This window comes from Podarcis vaucheri, assembly GCF_965113315.1.
Source record: "Podarcis vaucheri genome assembly, chromosome: 5".
In the NCBI taxonomy this organism is placed as follows: Eukaryota; Metazoa; Chordata; class Lepidosauria; order Squamata; family Lacertidae; genus Podarcis; species Podarcis vaucheri.
The window spans coordinates 36,062,120-36,078,946 of record NC_138763.1 but is presented as its reverse complement, the minus strand read 5'-3'; the positions used below and the strand labels follow the sequence as shown (position 1 = coordinate 36,078,946).

Below are 16,827 nucleotides of genomic sequence, written 5' to 3'. Positions count from 1 at the left end.
TGTTTAGTCATTTAGTCGTGTCTGACTCTTCGTGACCACATGGACCAGAGCATGCCAGGCACTTCTGTCTTCCACTCACAATACTATAGCTAATCACAAATCCCAGGGCTCCCTTACTGAAACAAAAGCACAGCTGCAGACTTGTCAATGCAGGAATACAGCTCCATTACCTTTTTACTGTTCCCTTTGTAGCCCCAGATATTCAACCTAGTCCTGTTTTCACCTAGTTCCAAACGTAGTTCCAAAAACTTTCATTGCTTTATAGGTAGATAAATAATAGCTAGATAGCTAGATAACAAGATAACTAGATGATAGATAGATAGATAGATAGATAGATAGATAGATAGATAGATAGATGATAGACAGACAGATAGATAGATGATAGATAGATAGATGATAGACAGATAGATAGATATAGATAGATAGATAGATGATAGATAGATAGATAGATAGATAGATGATAGTCAGACAGATAGATAGATGATAGATAGATATAGATAGATATAGATAGATAGATAGATAGATAGATAGATGATAGATAGATAGATAGATAGATGATAGATAGATAGATAGATAGATAGATAGATAGATAGATAGATAGATGATAGATAGATAGATAAATAGATAGATAGATAGATAGGCAATCCTTGTTTTTGCTCTCAGCATATACTTTTGACTATGTTATCTACACTCCATCATCACCAGAGTCCTTTGCATGTTTAATCTAAAGCACTCTTCCCCATCCTAGTGCCTTCCCAAAGTTTTGGACTGCAACTCCCATCATTCCAGGCTATTGACTATGCTGGCTGGGACTGGTGGAAGTTGTAGTCCAAAACATCTGAAGGGTATCAGGTTGGGGTCTATAGGATTTCTGGTACTTCTATGCACTTGTGTGTGCACTCTCTCACTCTCTCTCACTCACTCTCTCACTCACACGTGCGCACGCACACACACACATCACCTCTCAACCAAATAATGCACTTAACTTGTAAATAAAGGGAATAAGGTGTCCCTCAACTGTGTTCCTTCAAACACAGAGTCCTCCACACTTACAGAACTTCATTTCCTCCAACCAGCACCACCACAAGCCCTTTACCAACTCTGGTCTTTATGATCTAGTTTGTTGTTAGTACCTCAAAGAGGCTGTAAGGCAGCATCTAGAGACCTAAGCTGCACTGAACCTCCTTCTGAGATGATGCAAAGCTTTCTAAAGAAAATGCACACTGAGTTAGCAGGCAATAGATGGGATCTGCTCAGTAGGCAAGCCCCTGACTGGGTCCAAGCCACAGAGAAGAAGTGAAGGAAGCATGCTCCTAGACAGGTGCAGGACAACAAAGTGGTACTTACCAAACAAGGTGTTGGCAAAGCCATACCACACGCAGCCAGCTGGCCCTATGAGCCATCTTCCCTGAGTGCTGGCCGCAAAGCTGAAAGGGGTACCCACAATGCACACCATCAGGTCACTCACTGAAATGTTCATCAGCAGCAAGTTAATCGGAGACCGCAGCACTTTGTTTCGGCAGAAAAGTACCAGGACCAGGAGATTATTTAGGAAACCCAGAATCCCAATGATGCCAAGGCAGATGGCTGTGACTAGGTGGCCAGTGGGACTCAGATGATGCTCTTGGCCATATCTGTGGTTGTTGCTGCTGCCGCCGCCGCCGTTACTGCTGCACCAGACACTGTTAACACCACTGCAACTGGAGCTGATGCTCGGCACAGTCATCTCAGTAAGGCTCCTTCCAGATCTCCTTCAGCTGCCTGGCTAAGCATTGCAGGATCAGCAGAGGAAAATTCTCTTAAGCAGACACAGATATATACACATACACAAGACCCTTAAAAGAAGATAGAGAAGCCTTCACTGTGTTACATCTTTTTTCTTTCTTTTCTTTCTTTCTCGTAATGTTTTCAAATTCGGTGAACGGTAACATCAATGAGTTAAAATGTACCAGGATTTCTTTCAGCGATGCTCCACCATGTGGCCAAGCGGAGACCGCTTGTTTCTGCTTGCTTCACTCATTGTCTGAGGCACCGTACCGAATCCCCAACGTTAAACGTTGCAACCTGAAAAATAAAATGTAGGTCAGGGAAACATACATACAAGGGACTGGTTCTAATATCGGCGGAAGAGCAATATATAATGACAAGGTGAAAGAATGGAGGAGGGGTCTATTTTAACCCCCTGGTGATCAGTTACATGTGTCTGATTGAGAGGCTGCCTTCTTTTCTCTTTCAGCACTTCTCAGGTTGTGACAGCTCCTCAGATCACTGAAGTTTCAAGCAAGGCTACAGAATTCTGTAAATGGTTCCATCTGGGGATGAGAAAGGTCCGGGTGCTTTAGGATTTATGTGTCAAATGAAATCTATAGGTCTCCCCACCCCCTCATAATTCTATAATGACACACACAAAAAGACAGGGAACTTGTGTTCTTATGCTTTTGTTTTTAACTTTGGGAAATAGTTTACAATCCTATACTCCAGGACACTTGATGCATTTCTAAATCAAATTATGCTCCCTGGTAGAAGCAGATAAATACAATGTCTCCACACACACACACACACACACACAAATGAGCTTTTAGTTCTTGTTGGTACACTTTTAAATGAACCTCGGACACAATTCTGCTAGAATTAAACATTTCTATTACGTATACCTTGATTTTATTTGGGACTTAGCAGTGCTTTCTATGCCAGAACTGCACAACTTGCAGCTGCAAGAGTTGTCATTTTGTGGGGTTGCAAAAATAAGAAAAGATCATCCCTTCTCTTCTGGATATTTGTTGTTCCTTTTATTCCTCATTCTTCCACTCTGTTGGTGCTGTATTCTGCTTGTAAACACAACCGGGATGGTTCTGGGATGCACATCCAAACATGTGCTCCATTGATATTAATGCAGTTCAGAGGATGGACATCCACATTCACCCGTGTACCCAAGTGCAGGTGTTGCTCCCCTAAGCAGGATTACTTTCCGTGGCATGCACAGTGGGATGCAAAGTCTTTGCAACAAGGATGGATTCCCACCCTGCAAAATAATTGAAATACCTGTCCCTTTGCAAATTGCTTTGTACCTAAGTTTTAAAATTAGTGAAATTTATTTTGTAATGAAATATATAATGATGGAATCAGTTAACTGTTATGGGCAGCTTTTGAGTATGTTCCCATAACTTTCTCTGTATTTTCTTGAAGTTAATAACAGATCTATGAGGTGGGCTGGCGTTTTTTAACCCACCACATTCTAGATGGGAATGGAGCATTTGACACCCAAATCCATCCAGTGAATTTACAGAGGCAAGATTTAAACTGGAGGCTTCCTAATCCTGACAAAGAAGGTATAATGGTTAACATGTTTGGAATTGGGTTGAGGAGACCTAGGTTCACATCCCTGGTCAGCAGTGACTGCAATCCAGTGCATAATTTCTGAGGAGTAAACTCCACTTAGTTCAGTGGTGCAATTCCACCATCTGCACAGCTTTTAAGAGGTGAAGGAGCCCTGTCCTCTTTTTCACCTACCCACTCTCACACTTTTGCCATTCCATTCCCACTCCTATGAGAGGCAGAAGGGAGCAGCCTCCACTTACTCACCCAGGCTATTTTAGCTGATGGGAACATGCAGAACTGTGTGTTTCCAGTTACATAAGTTGATGGTCAGTTGTCAATTCTGTGCACTAGCACAACCCTGGGGTCTTGATGAACCGAGCAATAAATCCCCATAGTTTGCCAAGACCAGGTCTGAATAAAATGAACATAAATCCCACCTTTTGCCTCTCTGGGGCCAAGCATCTTACACCACATAAATAAATCTGCAACAGCCAATGCAGCAACCAATAAACCAGAGCAAGAATCCCATGAAAGCCAGAAGACAACAGACGGTTAATCAGCAGAATAGTCTCAGCTTTTATGTAGCGAGTCAGCAAGAGCAGAGCAAGACAAGCTGTGGATCAGCATTTCCAGTTAAAGAGAGGTTGCTAAGCACTCTTCTGTCTCCCAAAGAGTCCCCTTGCAGCCAGCTATCCCTTTCCCCTTCTCAAGGAAAAGGGTTGAGGGGGGCAGATCGGGAAAGGGGTGGTGAAATCTGCAGCGAAGTAAGGAAACTCTGTTTGATATCCTCCACCCTCAAGTTTTCCAAGAAAATTGTGAAAGTACCCAAAGGTGTTTCCCACACACACAGCATTTCCCTGAAAGCTTAGTGGGTGGTGAGGGGAATGAATGAATTTCAAGTCAAGATTCAGCCCACATGAGTAGAGAAGGCAGATCAGACAGAAAGCAGCTTAGGGAATTTAGTTACCCCAAAACCTGATTTTTCAATGTTTTCGGGTGTCACCAAAAGCTATTCTGAAAAATAAATGTGCTGGATTACTCAGTGGGGTCCCTCTGCATTCAAGATTTAATAACATTCAGTGTTGTTCCTTATCTCCTTTAGATAACAAATCATAGGGTAGACTTTTGAAAAACAACACTATAAAAACAAGCCATGGGGTGCTCATTTCTATCTTGCTCATTTCCATATAGTTTGATCACTGTTATTTAAAAAAAGATTAATCCAGACTGCCAGCCCTGGAAAACTCAGCCAATATGGGAGCAGTCTAAATAAATGCATGCATTTCTCAGTGTAACACTTTTCCCTGTGCAAAGAATACATGTGATAGCAGAGAAACAAAAAGGCAAGGGGGCTGTAAAAGGAAATGAACTATGAAGGCTACTAGCCATGATGGCTGTGCTCTGCACTCATGGTGCACAGAGCTTTTTTAAAGCCACAAAGGCCATCTATGGGCCAATAAATCATAGCATATGCCCCCTACGCTCAGCAGACGGTATCACACTTCTAAAAGATAAGCTATTACACTGTGCTGGAAAGAACATCTCCTTAACCGCAACTCCCCCGTAGCTGCTGAGGTCCTCTCACAATTCTGCAAAAACAAGTTAGAGATAAGCTTTCAGTATCGATTGAAGTGCAGAGTGTTTGAGGACCGGGACATTTGCAAGGAAACCAAAATGCTTGCTTACAAAGCTATTGTACTACCAACCTTACGATATGCTTGTGCAACATGGACCACTTATAAACGCCATCTCCAACTGCTTGAAAGATTCCATCAACGGTGTCTCCGAAAAATTTTACACATCACTTGGGAAGACAGGCGAACTAATATCAGTGTACTGGAAGAAGCAAAGATCACCAGTGTTGAAGCAATGATTCTTCAACATCAACTTTGTTGGACCGGTCATGTTGTGTGGATGCCTGATGATTGTCTTCCAAAGCAACTACTCTATTCCAAACTTAAAAATGGAAAGCATAATGCTGGTGGTCAACAAAAGAGGTTTAAAGACTGTCTCAAGGCAAATCTTTAAAAAATGTAGTATAAACACTGACAACTGGGAAACACTGGCCTGCGAGTGCTCCAGCCTTTACCAAAGGTCTCATGGGCTTTGAAGACACTCAAACTCAGGACGAAAGGGAGAAACATGCTAAGTGGAAGGCATGCTTGGCAAATCCACACCGTGATCAACTCCCACCCAGAACCCAATGTCCCCACTGTGGAAGGATGTGTGGATCCCGAATTGGCCTCCACAGTCACTTTTGGACTCATTGTTAAAACCATGTTTATGAAAGACAATCTTACTCTGCTACGAGTGATTGCCAAAGAGAAAGAGAGCTTTGCAATGCTTGTGGATACAAGTTCCAGAAAACCACAAGGGGGAGTGTCGTTGTGCTCAAGTCCTTCTTATGGGTTTCCTACAGGCATCTGGCTGGTCACAGTAAGAAAAGGATGCTGGTCTAGATGGGCCATTGGTCTCATCCAGCAGGCTCTTCTGCTGTTCTTAAAACAGAAGGGGAGTCAGTATGGATTTGGCCGCATGGGTGGAGTCAAGACCATATACTAGACCTGATAAAAAATATTAGACATTGTTTACTATAACCTTTTCTTTCATTCATCAAAAAGCAATTTGCATAAGCCTACCAAATGGAGTTTCTTGGAATGGCTAGCGTAGATTTATTATCTGTGTGATTATGGCAATTATTACATGATAGCCTCGTTTCATGAAGTGCTCATCATAATTTGGTTCCTTTCATTTCATTGTATACTAGCAGCAAGGTGAACATCATATAAAGCATGGGGTTGCTTAATTCAGGCTAAAGTGATCCTAGCTACATACCAGCCATCCAATAACGCTTTTGACCCATGATTAGCAATTTTCCATGCCGTGAAAATAGCTTCGGAATTTGCTGTCACATGCCAGTTAAATAATACTTAAGTGGTGCATGGACTTCCTTACGTTTCTGGAAAAACAAAGTTAGACCATATCAAAATGGCAGGAATGTATAGCTGACAAACAAGGTCAAGGAGGTCCTGATAGTATGGTGTGGAACTTCAATAGCTCCCAGAGTAGATTTGGAAATAACAGCAGTGTCAAAATCACTCTGTACCTCCACTTGAGCCATACTAGAGTTTGATTATATGCTGCCTTCCCTTGCAGTTTCCACCAAACACATAGAGAAAGCCAATAAGATATCTAATGATCCTTTGGGGTCTTTCAATGAGTTCCTTGCCACATCTAGCAGAGATGCATTGTTTCACTCTGTCTTTAGGAGGGATGGGGAACCTCAAGTACGAAAGTCAAATGCAGCTGTCCAGACATCTGGCCCTTGGGATTCTCTCACCATATCCATCACTGGCCCTGCGCCAGCCCCTCCTTTCCGGCCACACACACCACTGATAGGTGGCCCTTAGACTGCAACCCTCACGCTGCAGAAAAGTTCACCTCTGACCTATATCTTTACACTAATCCCACAAATATATGTTTATGCTGTACCTAAGCGCCAGAAGCGGCTTAGTCATGTTGGCCACATGACCCAGAAAAACTGTCTGCGGAGTGGACAAACACCAGCTCCCTCGGCCTGTAAAACAAGGTGAGTGCTGCAACCCCAGAGTCGTTCACGACTGGACTTAACGGCCAGGGGTCCCTTTACCTTTAATGGAAGAGAAGCAATCTTTTTCAACCAGTGCAAGAAGTTCATATATAGAAGTTCCATGTGGAATAAGGAAATGAAGTGTGCTGGAATCAATAGTGTAGTCCCCTACCATTGCAAAAGAAAAGCCTGTAGGCCAGGTTTTCTTTAAAAAAATCAGGACTAGGTTTAGAGTCATTGATTTGATAGCATCTCTGGGGAAAAGCCACCTCTCTTTCTTTTGGTTTATGGTGTGAGAAGGAAAGATGGGGGGGTGGACATCTATGAAAAGAGAAAGAGAGAGCATTCTTCAATGCATTCCACATAACCTGTGCATGTGTCATCAACAAATCAATAATAGAAGCAGGAAACATTTCCCACCGCTAGTAAATTTTTCACCAGTGTGAGAAGCTTCAGATCGTAAACATTGTTCACAGATTTGGAAGGCTTCAAGAGTTTCCACAGCGTACCTGAGTTTAGGTCAGCCTTTCCCAACCTGATGCCCTGCAGAGGTTGATACTGATGAAAGCTGTAGTCCAAAAGCCAATGTACAGTACCTGCTTAGGGAAGGCTGTCATAGGGCAAACCAGGTGGCTAAATAATACTGTCTTAGTAGAGGAGGGAGGAAAGGCCAGGTGAATTTGCTGCTTGCTTCTATCTTCTAATGTATCCTGCTCCCACACACACTCACCAGCTCCTTCTCTGCTACTCATACAATGGGTTCTCAGTATACATATTCACATGGGCCACTGTGACTCTTGCCAAAGCTTGTGGCCATTAGTCTTCACTAAGCATGAGCGAATGATCAAAAAGTTGGTGTTGGATGGAAACTGAGAGGCCCAGATGTGCAATGCTGTTCAAATGATTAAGGCAACATATTCATTCCACATCAACCTGTAGGTCCTTGTCAGTAGGTGAGGACAATTTTAGCCTCATTCCTATGCTACCCACCTACCTGTGTCGCACATAGATGTAGTGCATCTCCTATTTGCTCAGAAGACTAGTAAATAAGTCTGACCCTGGAAGCTTTTATGAGATTCAGGGAGAATAATGATGATGATGTTCCTCACAAATGCGACCATTAAGAGACTTTTAAAAATTAATAGTACAAACACTAAAGCCTATTATAGCAAACTCAACAAATAAAAGCCAGGTCTTATAGATCTAGCCAGTGCAGTAGTGCCAGAATCGGTTTTCTACAGTATATTTGGTCAACAATTGGATCGCTAAATTGCTGCCATTTTATAACTCTTTTCAAAGGTTGCCCAGTGTATAATGCATCGGCCCTTTGGCCTATTAGCAATAGGAGCCTTCCCTGACTGGTATGGTTGCTTTTGCACATGTTCTCTCCTTTGTCCAATGTCAAGAAGGGCAAGAGGCCATAGGATGCATCTCTGCCTGACATCCCTCAGGACATCAGGTTAAGAATCCCTGTAAACTCAAAATAAAAAAAATCCTTCCAGTAGCACCTTAAAGACCAACTAGTTAGTTCTTGGTATGAGCTTTTGTGTGCATGCACACTTCTTCAGATACACTGAAACAGAAGTTGCCGGATCCTTCTATATCAGTGTTTCCCAACCTTTTTTGGGCAAAGGCACACTTGTTTCATGAAAAACATCTCGCGGCACACCCGCTCCGGCCCTAAATAGGGCAAGCCACGCCCCCTCCATCCAGCTGATTGGCTGGCCAGGAGGCGTGGCCAGATGGGATTCCCCTGCTCTCGCGGGGGCTGAGATGGGATTCCCCGCTCATGTGGGGGCAGATGGGATTCGCTCGCTCGCCGCCCCGCGTGTGCTCGCCGAGCATGCGCAGGCCCAGTAGCGAGCGGCGATGGGGCTAGCCGGAGAAGAGAGGGCGAGCCCCCTCCGCTCCGGCCCTAAATAGGGCAAGCCACGCCCCCTCCAGCCAGCCGATTGGCTGGCCAGGAGGCGTGGCCGGATGGGATTCCCCTGCTCTCGCGGGGGCTGAGATGGGATTCCCCGCTCACGTGGGGAAGGGCGTGATGCCCGCAACCCCACCTCCTGGGGCAGGCCCGGAAGTGCAGGCCCAGTAGCGAGCGGCGATGGGATGTGGGAGCTCGCTCGCTCGCCGCCCCGCGTGTGCTCGCCGCCGCTGCCCCGCCTCTCACCGCCCGACTCGCCCGCCTCCCTCCCACAGAACACAAGGCAACGTTCCACGGCACACTAGTGTGCCGCGGAACACGGGTTGGGAAACACTGTTCTATATAGTGAGAAGGTGGGGAGGGGTATTACTCAGAAGGGTGGTGGGAATGGGAGATTGGCAGATAGCTGAGATGAGCCTGTTGACGACTCTTAACAACTGCAATAGGTCTTCCAGGAAAAGACAAGGGGTGAGAAGGTGAAAAATGGCTTAGTCATGTATAATGAGATAAGAATCCAATGTCTTTGTTCAAACCAGGTCTCTCCATGGTTTTGAGTTTGGTAATGAGTTGTAATTCAGCAGCAGCTTAACTGGAACCTGTAAACTCAAGCCTTATTAGGCTGTAAATATTGAGCCTTACTCTTTCAGAAGGAAATGAACAGCAAAGATTAATCCCAAAAAGAAAACTAAGCAATAGTAGGTATAGAGTTTATTCACAGAGAAAGATGCATAATGCTGGTCCTTCAGCATGATAGAACAGAGAAGCTGGGGAAGAAATATTTTACAAATCTAAATTTTGATGGCTAATAGTGTAAGACTTCTGAATCCCAGCATTCTGATTTGTGATCAGCTGTGAGGTTTCAACACACAATGCAAGGCAAGAGTTTAATGCCTGGTTATATTTGCAAAAGCAGCATGTTATTCTCTAATGCTTTGCCACAAAGCAAGTGATAATATTTTAAATCTAGTTAGCAAGCTGCTGAGAACAGGTTTTGCATGACTGGGTTCAAGTCAATGTATGAACTGTTTTGCTTTTAATGCTGCAAAAGCAATAAAACAGAGGGACGGGGCATTAGTTATTTGGATGCAATTTTTATTCTGCTGCTAATTAGGTTTATTGGAGCTAGTGTTAATAATCACATCTGAGCAAAGATGGGATCTCTGGAGTGCTTAGTTTTGAGAAAAGCACAGATATTGTGAGCATAACAGAAACCTGGTGGAATAGAGTGAACCAGGGGGTTACAGTTATCTCTATAAGAAGGACAGGAAAGGACATACTGGAGATAGTGTTGATCTGAACATCAAAGAGGATACAGAGTCCATCAAGCTAGAAATCACCAAATTGTTGTGGGTGGTGATACCTGGCCCCAAAAGCAATCTAGCATTGCAGACATAATCTCATCTCCCTCACCAAAATGGCCAGGGTGATCTTGTGATAGAGAATGAAATCATGGAAACATCCAAAGGAAGAAGTGCTATATAGTATTTCAATTACCCTTATATATAATGGGTACTTATGTTGTTCAGTCACAAAAAAGAGGTACAATTTCCAGATCCCCTAAATGATTGAGTTCTAGCAGAGCTGGTCATGGAACTGAACAGAGGGGTGGACATCTTGGACTTAATCTTAAATGACACCCAGGATTTTGTGTGAGGTTAAAGTGCTGTTGAGCCAGTTGGGAACAGAGACCACAGTGCTATGAAATGCAGCATAGATGCAAGTTGACAGAGGCCACGAAATTGCAACATGGCTTCATTCGACTTTGGAAAACGAAACTTCTCAAAAGTCCCCAAGTCTCAGTTCACTTGAAGTAATATAATACAATTTGTCCTGGAAGAATCTGTGACCTTAGCAGTCCCAATACAGTAATGAATGCAATTAGTGCCAGTCCTGAGCCAGCTTTCAGATTTAATAATAGCCATAACCATTTTGTTTTGTTTTTTGAAACATTGGCCGCTTCAGATGCAAGGCTTTTATCACATTTATCAGGAATCACCAAATGTACACTCTGAACTGTCTCACTCTCGGATAAAAGTCTTGAATATTATGCAGATTACAAAGGAGCTGTTTGTGGTGCTGGAACAAGAATAAGAGCCTCAGAATTTTAGTTTTTCACCTCCTGCCCCACAATTAGTTGATAAACTTCTGTTTCTCCACCCTGGGCAAAATTCATCTTATTAGCACTGTTTATGATATATTAATTTAATAGCATTAGACTCCTGCTAGATGAGGGGACACGGGTGGCGCTGTGGTCTAAACCACAGAGCATAGGACTTGCCGATCAGAAGGTCGGCGGTTCGAATCCCCGCGATGGGGTGAGCTCCTGTTTCTTGGTCCCTGCTCCTGCCAACCTAGCAGTTCAAAAGCATGTCAAAGTGAAAGTAGATAAATAGGTACCGCTCCGGCAGAAAGGTAAATGGTGTTTCCGTGTGCTGCTCTGGTTCGCCAGAAGCGGCTTAGTCATGCTGGCCACATGACCTGGAAGCTGCACGCTGGCTCCCTCGGCCACTAAAGCGAGATGAGCGCCACAACTCCAGAGTCAGTCACGACTGGACCTAATGGTCAGGGGTCCCTTTATCTTCTAGATGAGGCCAGAGGCCCATCCAGTCCAACATTTTATTCTTATAGGGGCCAGCCGGACGCCTGTTGGAAGCCCACAAGCAAGTCCTGGGTGCAACTGCACTCTCCCCATTTGCCATTTCCAGCAAATACCATTCAGAGACATATTGCCTCTGACTGTACTGTATAGCCTGGAACAAATTCCTGCATATAAAATATAACATCAGTTATGAAGTGCAATTTTTACCTTCACATATAATTAGCCTGGGCCAGTTCTTTGCCATGCAGCTGTGCATACCTATTTCAAGGGAAATCCAATGATTTCAGGCATATGAGTGCTCTTCATGCACACATATTTTGTGTACCCTGGAGTACATTCTCAAATGCAAAACGTATCATGCAAAACAGTTCTCAGTTATTCCAAACTACTAAATATCACTAAATAACAGGGACCAGGAAGCAGGATTACCGTATATTCAAAGCTGTTTTAAACTAACTTCACTGACCTGGTATTGAGTTCTCGGCTCAGTTCAAAGTGCTGGGACTGACCTTCAAAACTTTGCATGATTTAGGACCCAGGAAGACCCTTGTCACCCACCATGGACAAGGGTGGCTTTTTTGAGCTGCTACTATCAGACATTACATGGATGACAATCAAAGATAAAGAGCCTTTATGATTATGATGCCTTACCTATGGAATGCCCACCTCAAGGAGGTTTACCTGAGGCCCACCTTGCTATCATTTCAGCACAAAGTGAATGTCTATTTGCTAACCTGTACAGTTTACAGTGGTGCCTCGCAAGACGAAATTAATTCGTTCCACAAGTTTTTTCTTCTTGTGAGTTTTTCGTCTTGCGAAGCACGGTTTCCCATAGGAATGCATTGAAAATCAATCAATGCGTTACTATGGAGACCGTCTGGGGACAGAGGGGAAGCGCCGCTCTGTCCCCTCTTTTGAAGCAAGGGGCGGAGAGGAGAAGATCGCTACTCCCCTTTGCCGCCCCTTGGTTCAAAAGGGGTCCGGGGAGAGAGGGGAAGGCACTGCGCCTTCCCCTCTGTCCCCGGAGCTTGCGGGGCTGGCAACGGGGAGAAGCGATCTTCTCCCCGCCGCCCCTTGCTTCAAAAGAGGTCCGGGGACAGCGGGGAAGACGCGCTGTGCTTCGCGCTGTCCCTGGAGCTTGCGGGGCAAGCTTCATTTTGCGAAGCAAGCCCATAGGGAAATTCGTCTTGCGAAGCAACTTGAAAACGAAAAAACCTTTCGTTTTGCGAGTTTTTCGTCTCGCGAGGCGTTCGTCTTGCGGGGCACCACTGTATAATTCTTTTAAGCTGCTGTGGGGTTTTTGTTTTTTTTTTACACTTTTATATTACACTGTGCTTTTGATTGATTTAGATTTCTGCACTATCCATATCTATTTATTTTGCATTTTTGTAAGCTTACCCGGGCGTGCCATTTGACCTTTGAAGGTCTGGATAAAAACTTTAGCAGTAAATGAATAAAGATATAGCCAAAAATTATTGATTAATTGTTTCAAACTTTGAGCATGAACATATGGTTTTAGATTTTTGAACTTTTCTTCTAAATACTCCTTTTATTTGTTTTAGCACTGGACAGACAAGCAATACAGAAATTGATTTGATACAACCCTGTTTTGAGCAATCTGGAAAGAGAATCATACGTTGTTCTGATAAATATAACAGTACTGGCAAAATTAGCTGGTTTTTCCAGTGCTAACTTTTCAGCATGAGGCCACCATGTTCCCAAGGTGCTGACTTTCATTTTGGCATTAAGCACCCTGATGGTGCAAATTCCATGCTTCACAAATTTGGAGAAGGTTCACAAAACTACACAAATCATTTTAGTTGCAAAGAACATTATTTGCTTGTAAATAGTCAAAGGTTCACTCTTCTGCATCACCAATGAAATAATATCAAATAGCGACCTCCTTCCTATAACCTTGGGGAGCCATCATTAGTCAGAGTACACAGAATTGGGCTAGATCAGCCAGTGGCCTGACACTGTTATATTAGGCTATTATTTTTGTTACGCCTGTTGAATCAAGGAGTTACTATCTGAAGAAAATGTAGTTTTTCATTCTTGATTTCAAACACCAAAATCCAAAAGAAATGAAACTTCTTGTCTATGTTCTTTGTACATAAACAAGAAAAGACTACCCACCCCAAAGTAGCAAATAGTACTTCAGTAGCTCCACTAACCGTAGGAATAATTTTGGCAGGTTCTTAACAATAAAGAAAGGGGCTTGTATGGATGTATTTATCAATACGAATATGAAGTATTTGAGAAGGTGGGAGGAAAGTCTTCTATTCAGCAGGATAAGGGAATCAATTTAAAACATACATATTGGACTTTTAGTTAATGTTCAAGTACTCTTGAGAGCAAACACACAGAGAGAGATTTATTTCCTCACACAATTGTCAAAATATGCTGAAATGCAAAATACCAAAGAGGAAACAAAAGAAGCCTGTGCAGCTGTACCACCCAGTGGAGCAAAACAATCTTTTCATCTTGATAGTAGTTCATTAAGCATCCCCCTTCATTTCCTCTTGATACTGAATTGATGTTATCCAGGAGTTAACAAATGCACCAGATTTTGTTAGTGGCTTCCTCACAGTGGGAATATGCATGCTTTCTCACTTCAGCCTTCAGCTCTGGAGTTGATGGTCGAATGAGGGAATATTTGGTAATAAGGGTTTCTTGGTGACATCAGCCCTTTCCATGCATTAATACTCCCAATGTTACTCAACATGGGGGCAGAGACCAGAAGTGTGTTGAGTTGCTCCCCTCCCCAGCCTTCATGGAACAGCATGGCAGTCTGAGAGAGTCTTGATGGGGAAATCCTTCAGATGCATTCATTTGGTATAAGAATATATGGAACCTGGCAATTTCTGAGGGGAAATAACACATAATTTAAGAGCTATATAAGGCAAAGAACAGCCACAGGCTATTTATACAACATGATAGCACTCTACTTATATTAACAGTGCACCTTGGCAACACCAGTTTTCAGCAGTATCTACAGAAAACTGGAGCTTTGATTGGGCTTTGATTTCAAATGCTAATTAGCATTTAAAGATATCTTTGCTTCATTTCCTCCACCTCACATATACCGCTTATTTTATTTTTGTATGGAATATGTCATATGAGATATAATATAATATGATCTCCCCAGGAATGCTGTTGCCATGACAATCCCATAATGAGGAGTTAAACCTTGGGTTCCTTCCAGATTTGTGACGCTGTAATGGACTGTAATCATCTCACTGGATGGCTTCGGGTCTCCCAGCTTCAGGTCTCCATCTATGAAATAGGAATGATAGTGGTTTGCCTTATGGGTAATTGTTTGGGGCAGTGAAAACAACTGCAGTGCGCCTTATAGGGCATTAATTTTGCAATTTACTTATCTTGGGTGGTCCATATGGTGATTTTATGTCCTTTAAAATGTAATGTAATGAAGTCTATGGCACAAGACTTTTGGTCAAATTGCACCTCCTAACAAGAAGCTGGGGCCAAAGAATTTTTTAATTTTATTTTACCAAAAGCAGGCTCAAGAGCCTTCCCAGATGTTTCCAGTTCACCCCCCCCAGGGGATTTTTGAGCATCATTTTTGGAAGGTACCTCTGGTGTGACCATTGTATCATGTTGCCTCAAGCTGATCAGATCCCTTTTTTAAAAAGTCTATCCTGATTCCTCAAACTCCTATTTTTTTTTCAATGGCTCTGGTCCCTTATAAGTTATCTTAGATTTATAGGTCTCTCAATGAAACTACTTATCATTAGAATGAGCAAATAAATAAATGAGAGTACAGAGAATGATGAGGAAAGGGGGGGAGGTGTTCAAGTAGACTGATCTTAATGATTCATAAATTTAATTGTCCAAATCTTCTTATTAAGGTTTCATAACCATCTTATGAGGATGACACAGTCATAAACTAAGCACTCCACTAAATGGAGGTTTCTCTGTGACTATATCACTTTTCAGTGTTAACATCATTTGCAATGGGTGTCAGAGTGGAGCTTGAGTTTGAAAAGGACAGTTGTGTCCAGTGCTTTCCCCCCCCCAAAAAAATAATAATATTTAGGGGTACTCTCATTTTCCAACTCATATTGAAATACTGCCCCTCAATGAGGCCAAACTTGGATTCACAAAATGTTTAGGGGTATGCGTACCCCTGCGTACCCCCAGAAAAAAAGCTCTGGTTGTGTCCTTAATCTGCACACCCAATTTTATCCTGATTTTTCAGTTTTCAAGGCAGCTCTCATACTGTGTGAACTGGGTTCGGGTCTCCGCTCCTCCACATGCAGCTGCTGGGTGACCTTGGACTAGTCACACTTCTTTGAAGTCTCTCAGCCCCACTCACCTCACAGAGTGTTTGTTGTGGGTGAGGAAGGGAAAGGAGAATGTTAGCCACTTTGAGGCTCCTTAGGGTAGTAATAAAGCGGGGTATCAAATCCAAACTCTTCTTCTTTGAGGGCATCATTTGTGGCCCCTTTGAAAATGGGTGTGAGGTTGAGCTGACAGTTGTCTTTGAAACTTAAACGGTTACCCCTAAACACCTCCCACCAACTTTCTTTCCCTTCTTTGTCACCAATGGAAAGAACAAGATGGACTGTATTTTGCACTGCCTCCTCACTTCTGAAGATAGGTATGGCATCGAGCTCATACTAAAATACAAAGCGTAGCATGTTATCCTACACATGCTTACTGAATTGAATTGTGACATTGCCGTGTTCAGCTGAGCCATGGGCATGCTTTTAGGGCTACTTTACCCACTAGTGGGATACATGGCAGACTGAAGGCATGGTGAGCAGAGACTTAGCTACCAAACTTGCTGATAACACAGGGCATTGCCACCAGGTACAGCTCAGTTGCAGACAGAATGTTAAGTCAAACTAAAGACCCCAGCTCACATTAAGGATGATGGTTTTGATCGGGCACATGCTCCCACCTGGCACAATGAAATGCTATTCACCATCCCCAGGCCACTATTTTTAAAAGAAAGCAAACTATTCTAAAGGGAAAGACAGTGTAGCTCCATAAGAGTTGTGGGTTTCAGTCTATTATTCCTTCTAAAATCTGCATTAGAAATGCCCAGCAGGAAATTTGGATTTGACAAATGAACTTGGAAAAAAACAGACTTGGAAAGATAAAGTTTGGATTGAACTGGAAATGGGGGGGTTGGACTGACCCCCCTATGCAGGGATGTTTGGACTTTCCGAGTCTGGAAATGGGTCGTCAGAGGTTTGGAGCTGTTGGGAATCTGAAATATGCTTTAAAACATCACATGGAGCTTAGTCTGGACTATGAGAAAGGGGCTGATTTGTTGAAAAGGGTCAAAAACACTACAAAGCTGGAGTTCCCGCGAGTGAAAGGAAAATATGAAGAAGAGCTGCGAAAGGGACATGGAAGAGATTTGAAGGCCTT

General features: G+C 43.2%; 1 protein-coding gene and 1 long non-coding RNA gene across 2 annotated transcripts in view; one reads left to right on the top strand and one right to left on the bottom strand.

The window, feature by feature from the left end:
* LOC309531973 (vertebrate ancient opsin-like) overlaps positions 1–2,110 on the bottom strand; it is a 128,928-nt gene extending 126,818 nt beyond the window's left edge. The window contains exon 1 of the mRNA XM_082221884.1: positions 1,348–2,110. Within this exon, the coding sequence (XP_082078010.1) occupies positions 1,348–1,726 (379 nt within the window). The 5' untranslated portion in view covers positions 1,727–2,110. The remainder of the gene's footprint in view (positions 1–1,347) is intronic.
* The window catches only part of LOC309532073, a 346,799-nt gene that overhangs the window by 249,699 nt on the left and 80,273 nt on the right, over positions 1–16,827 (top strand). The window lies entirely within an intron of this gene.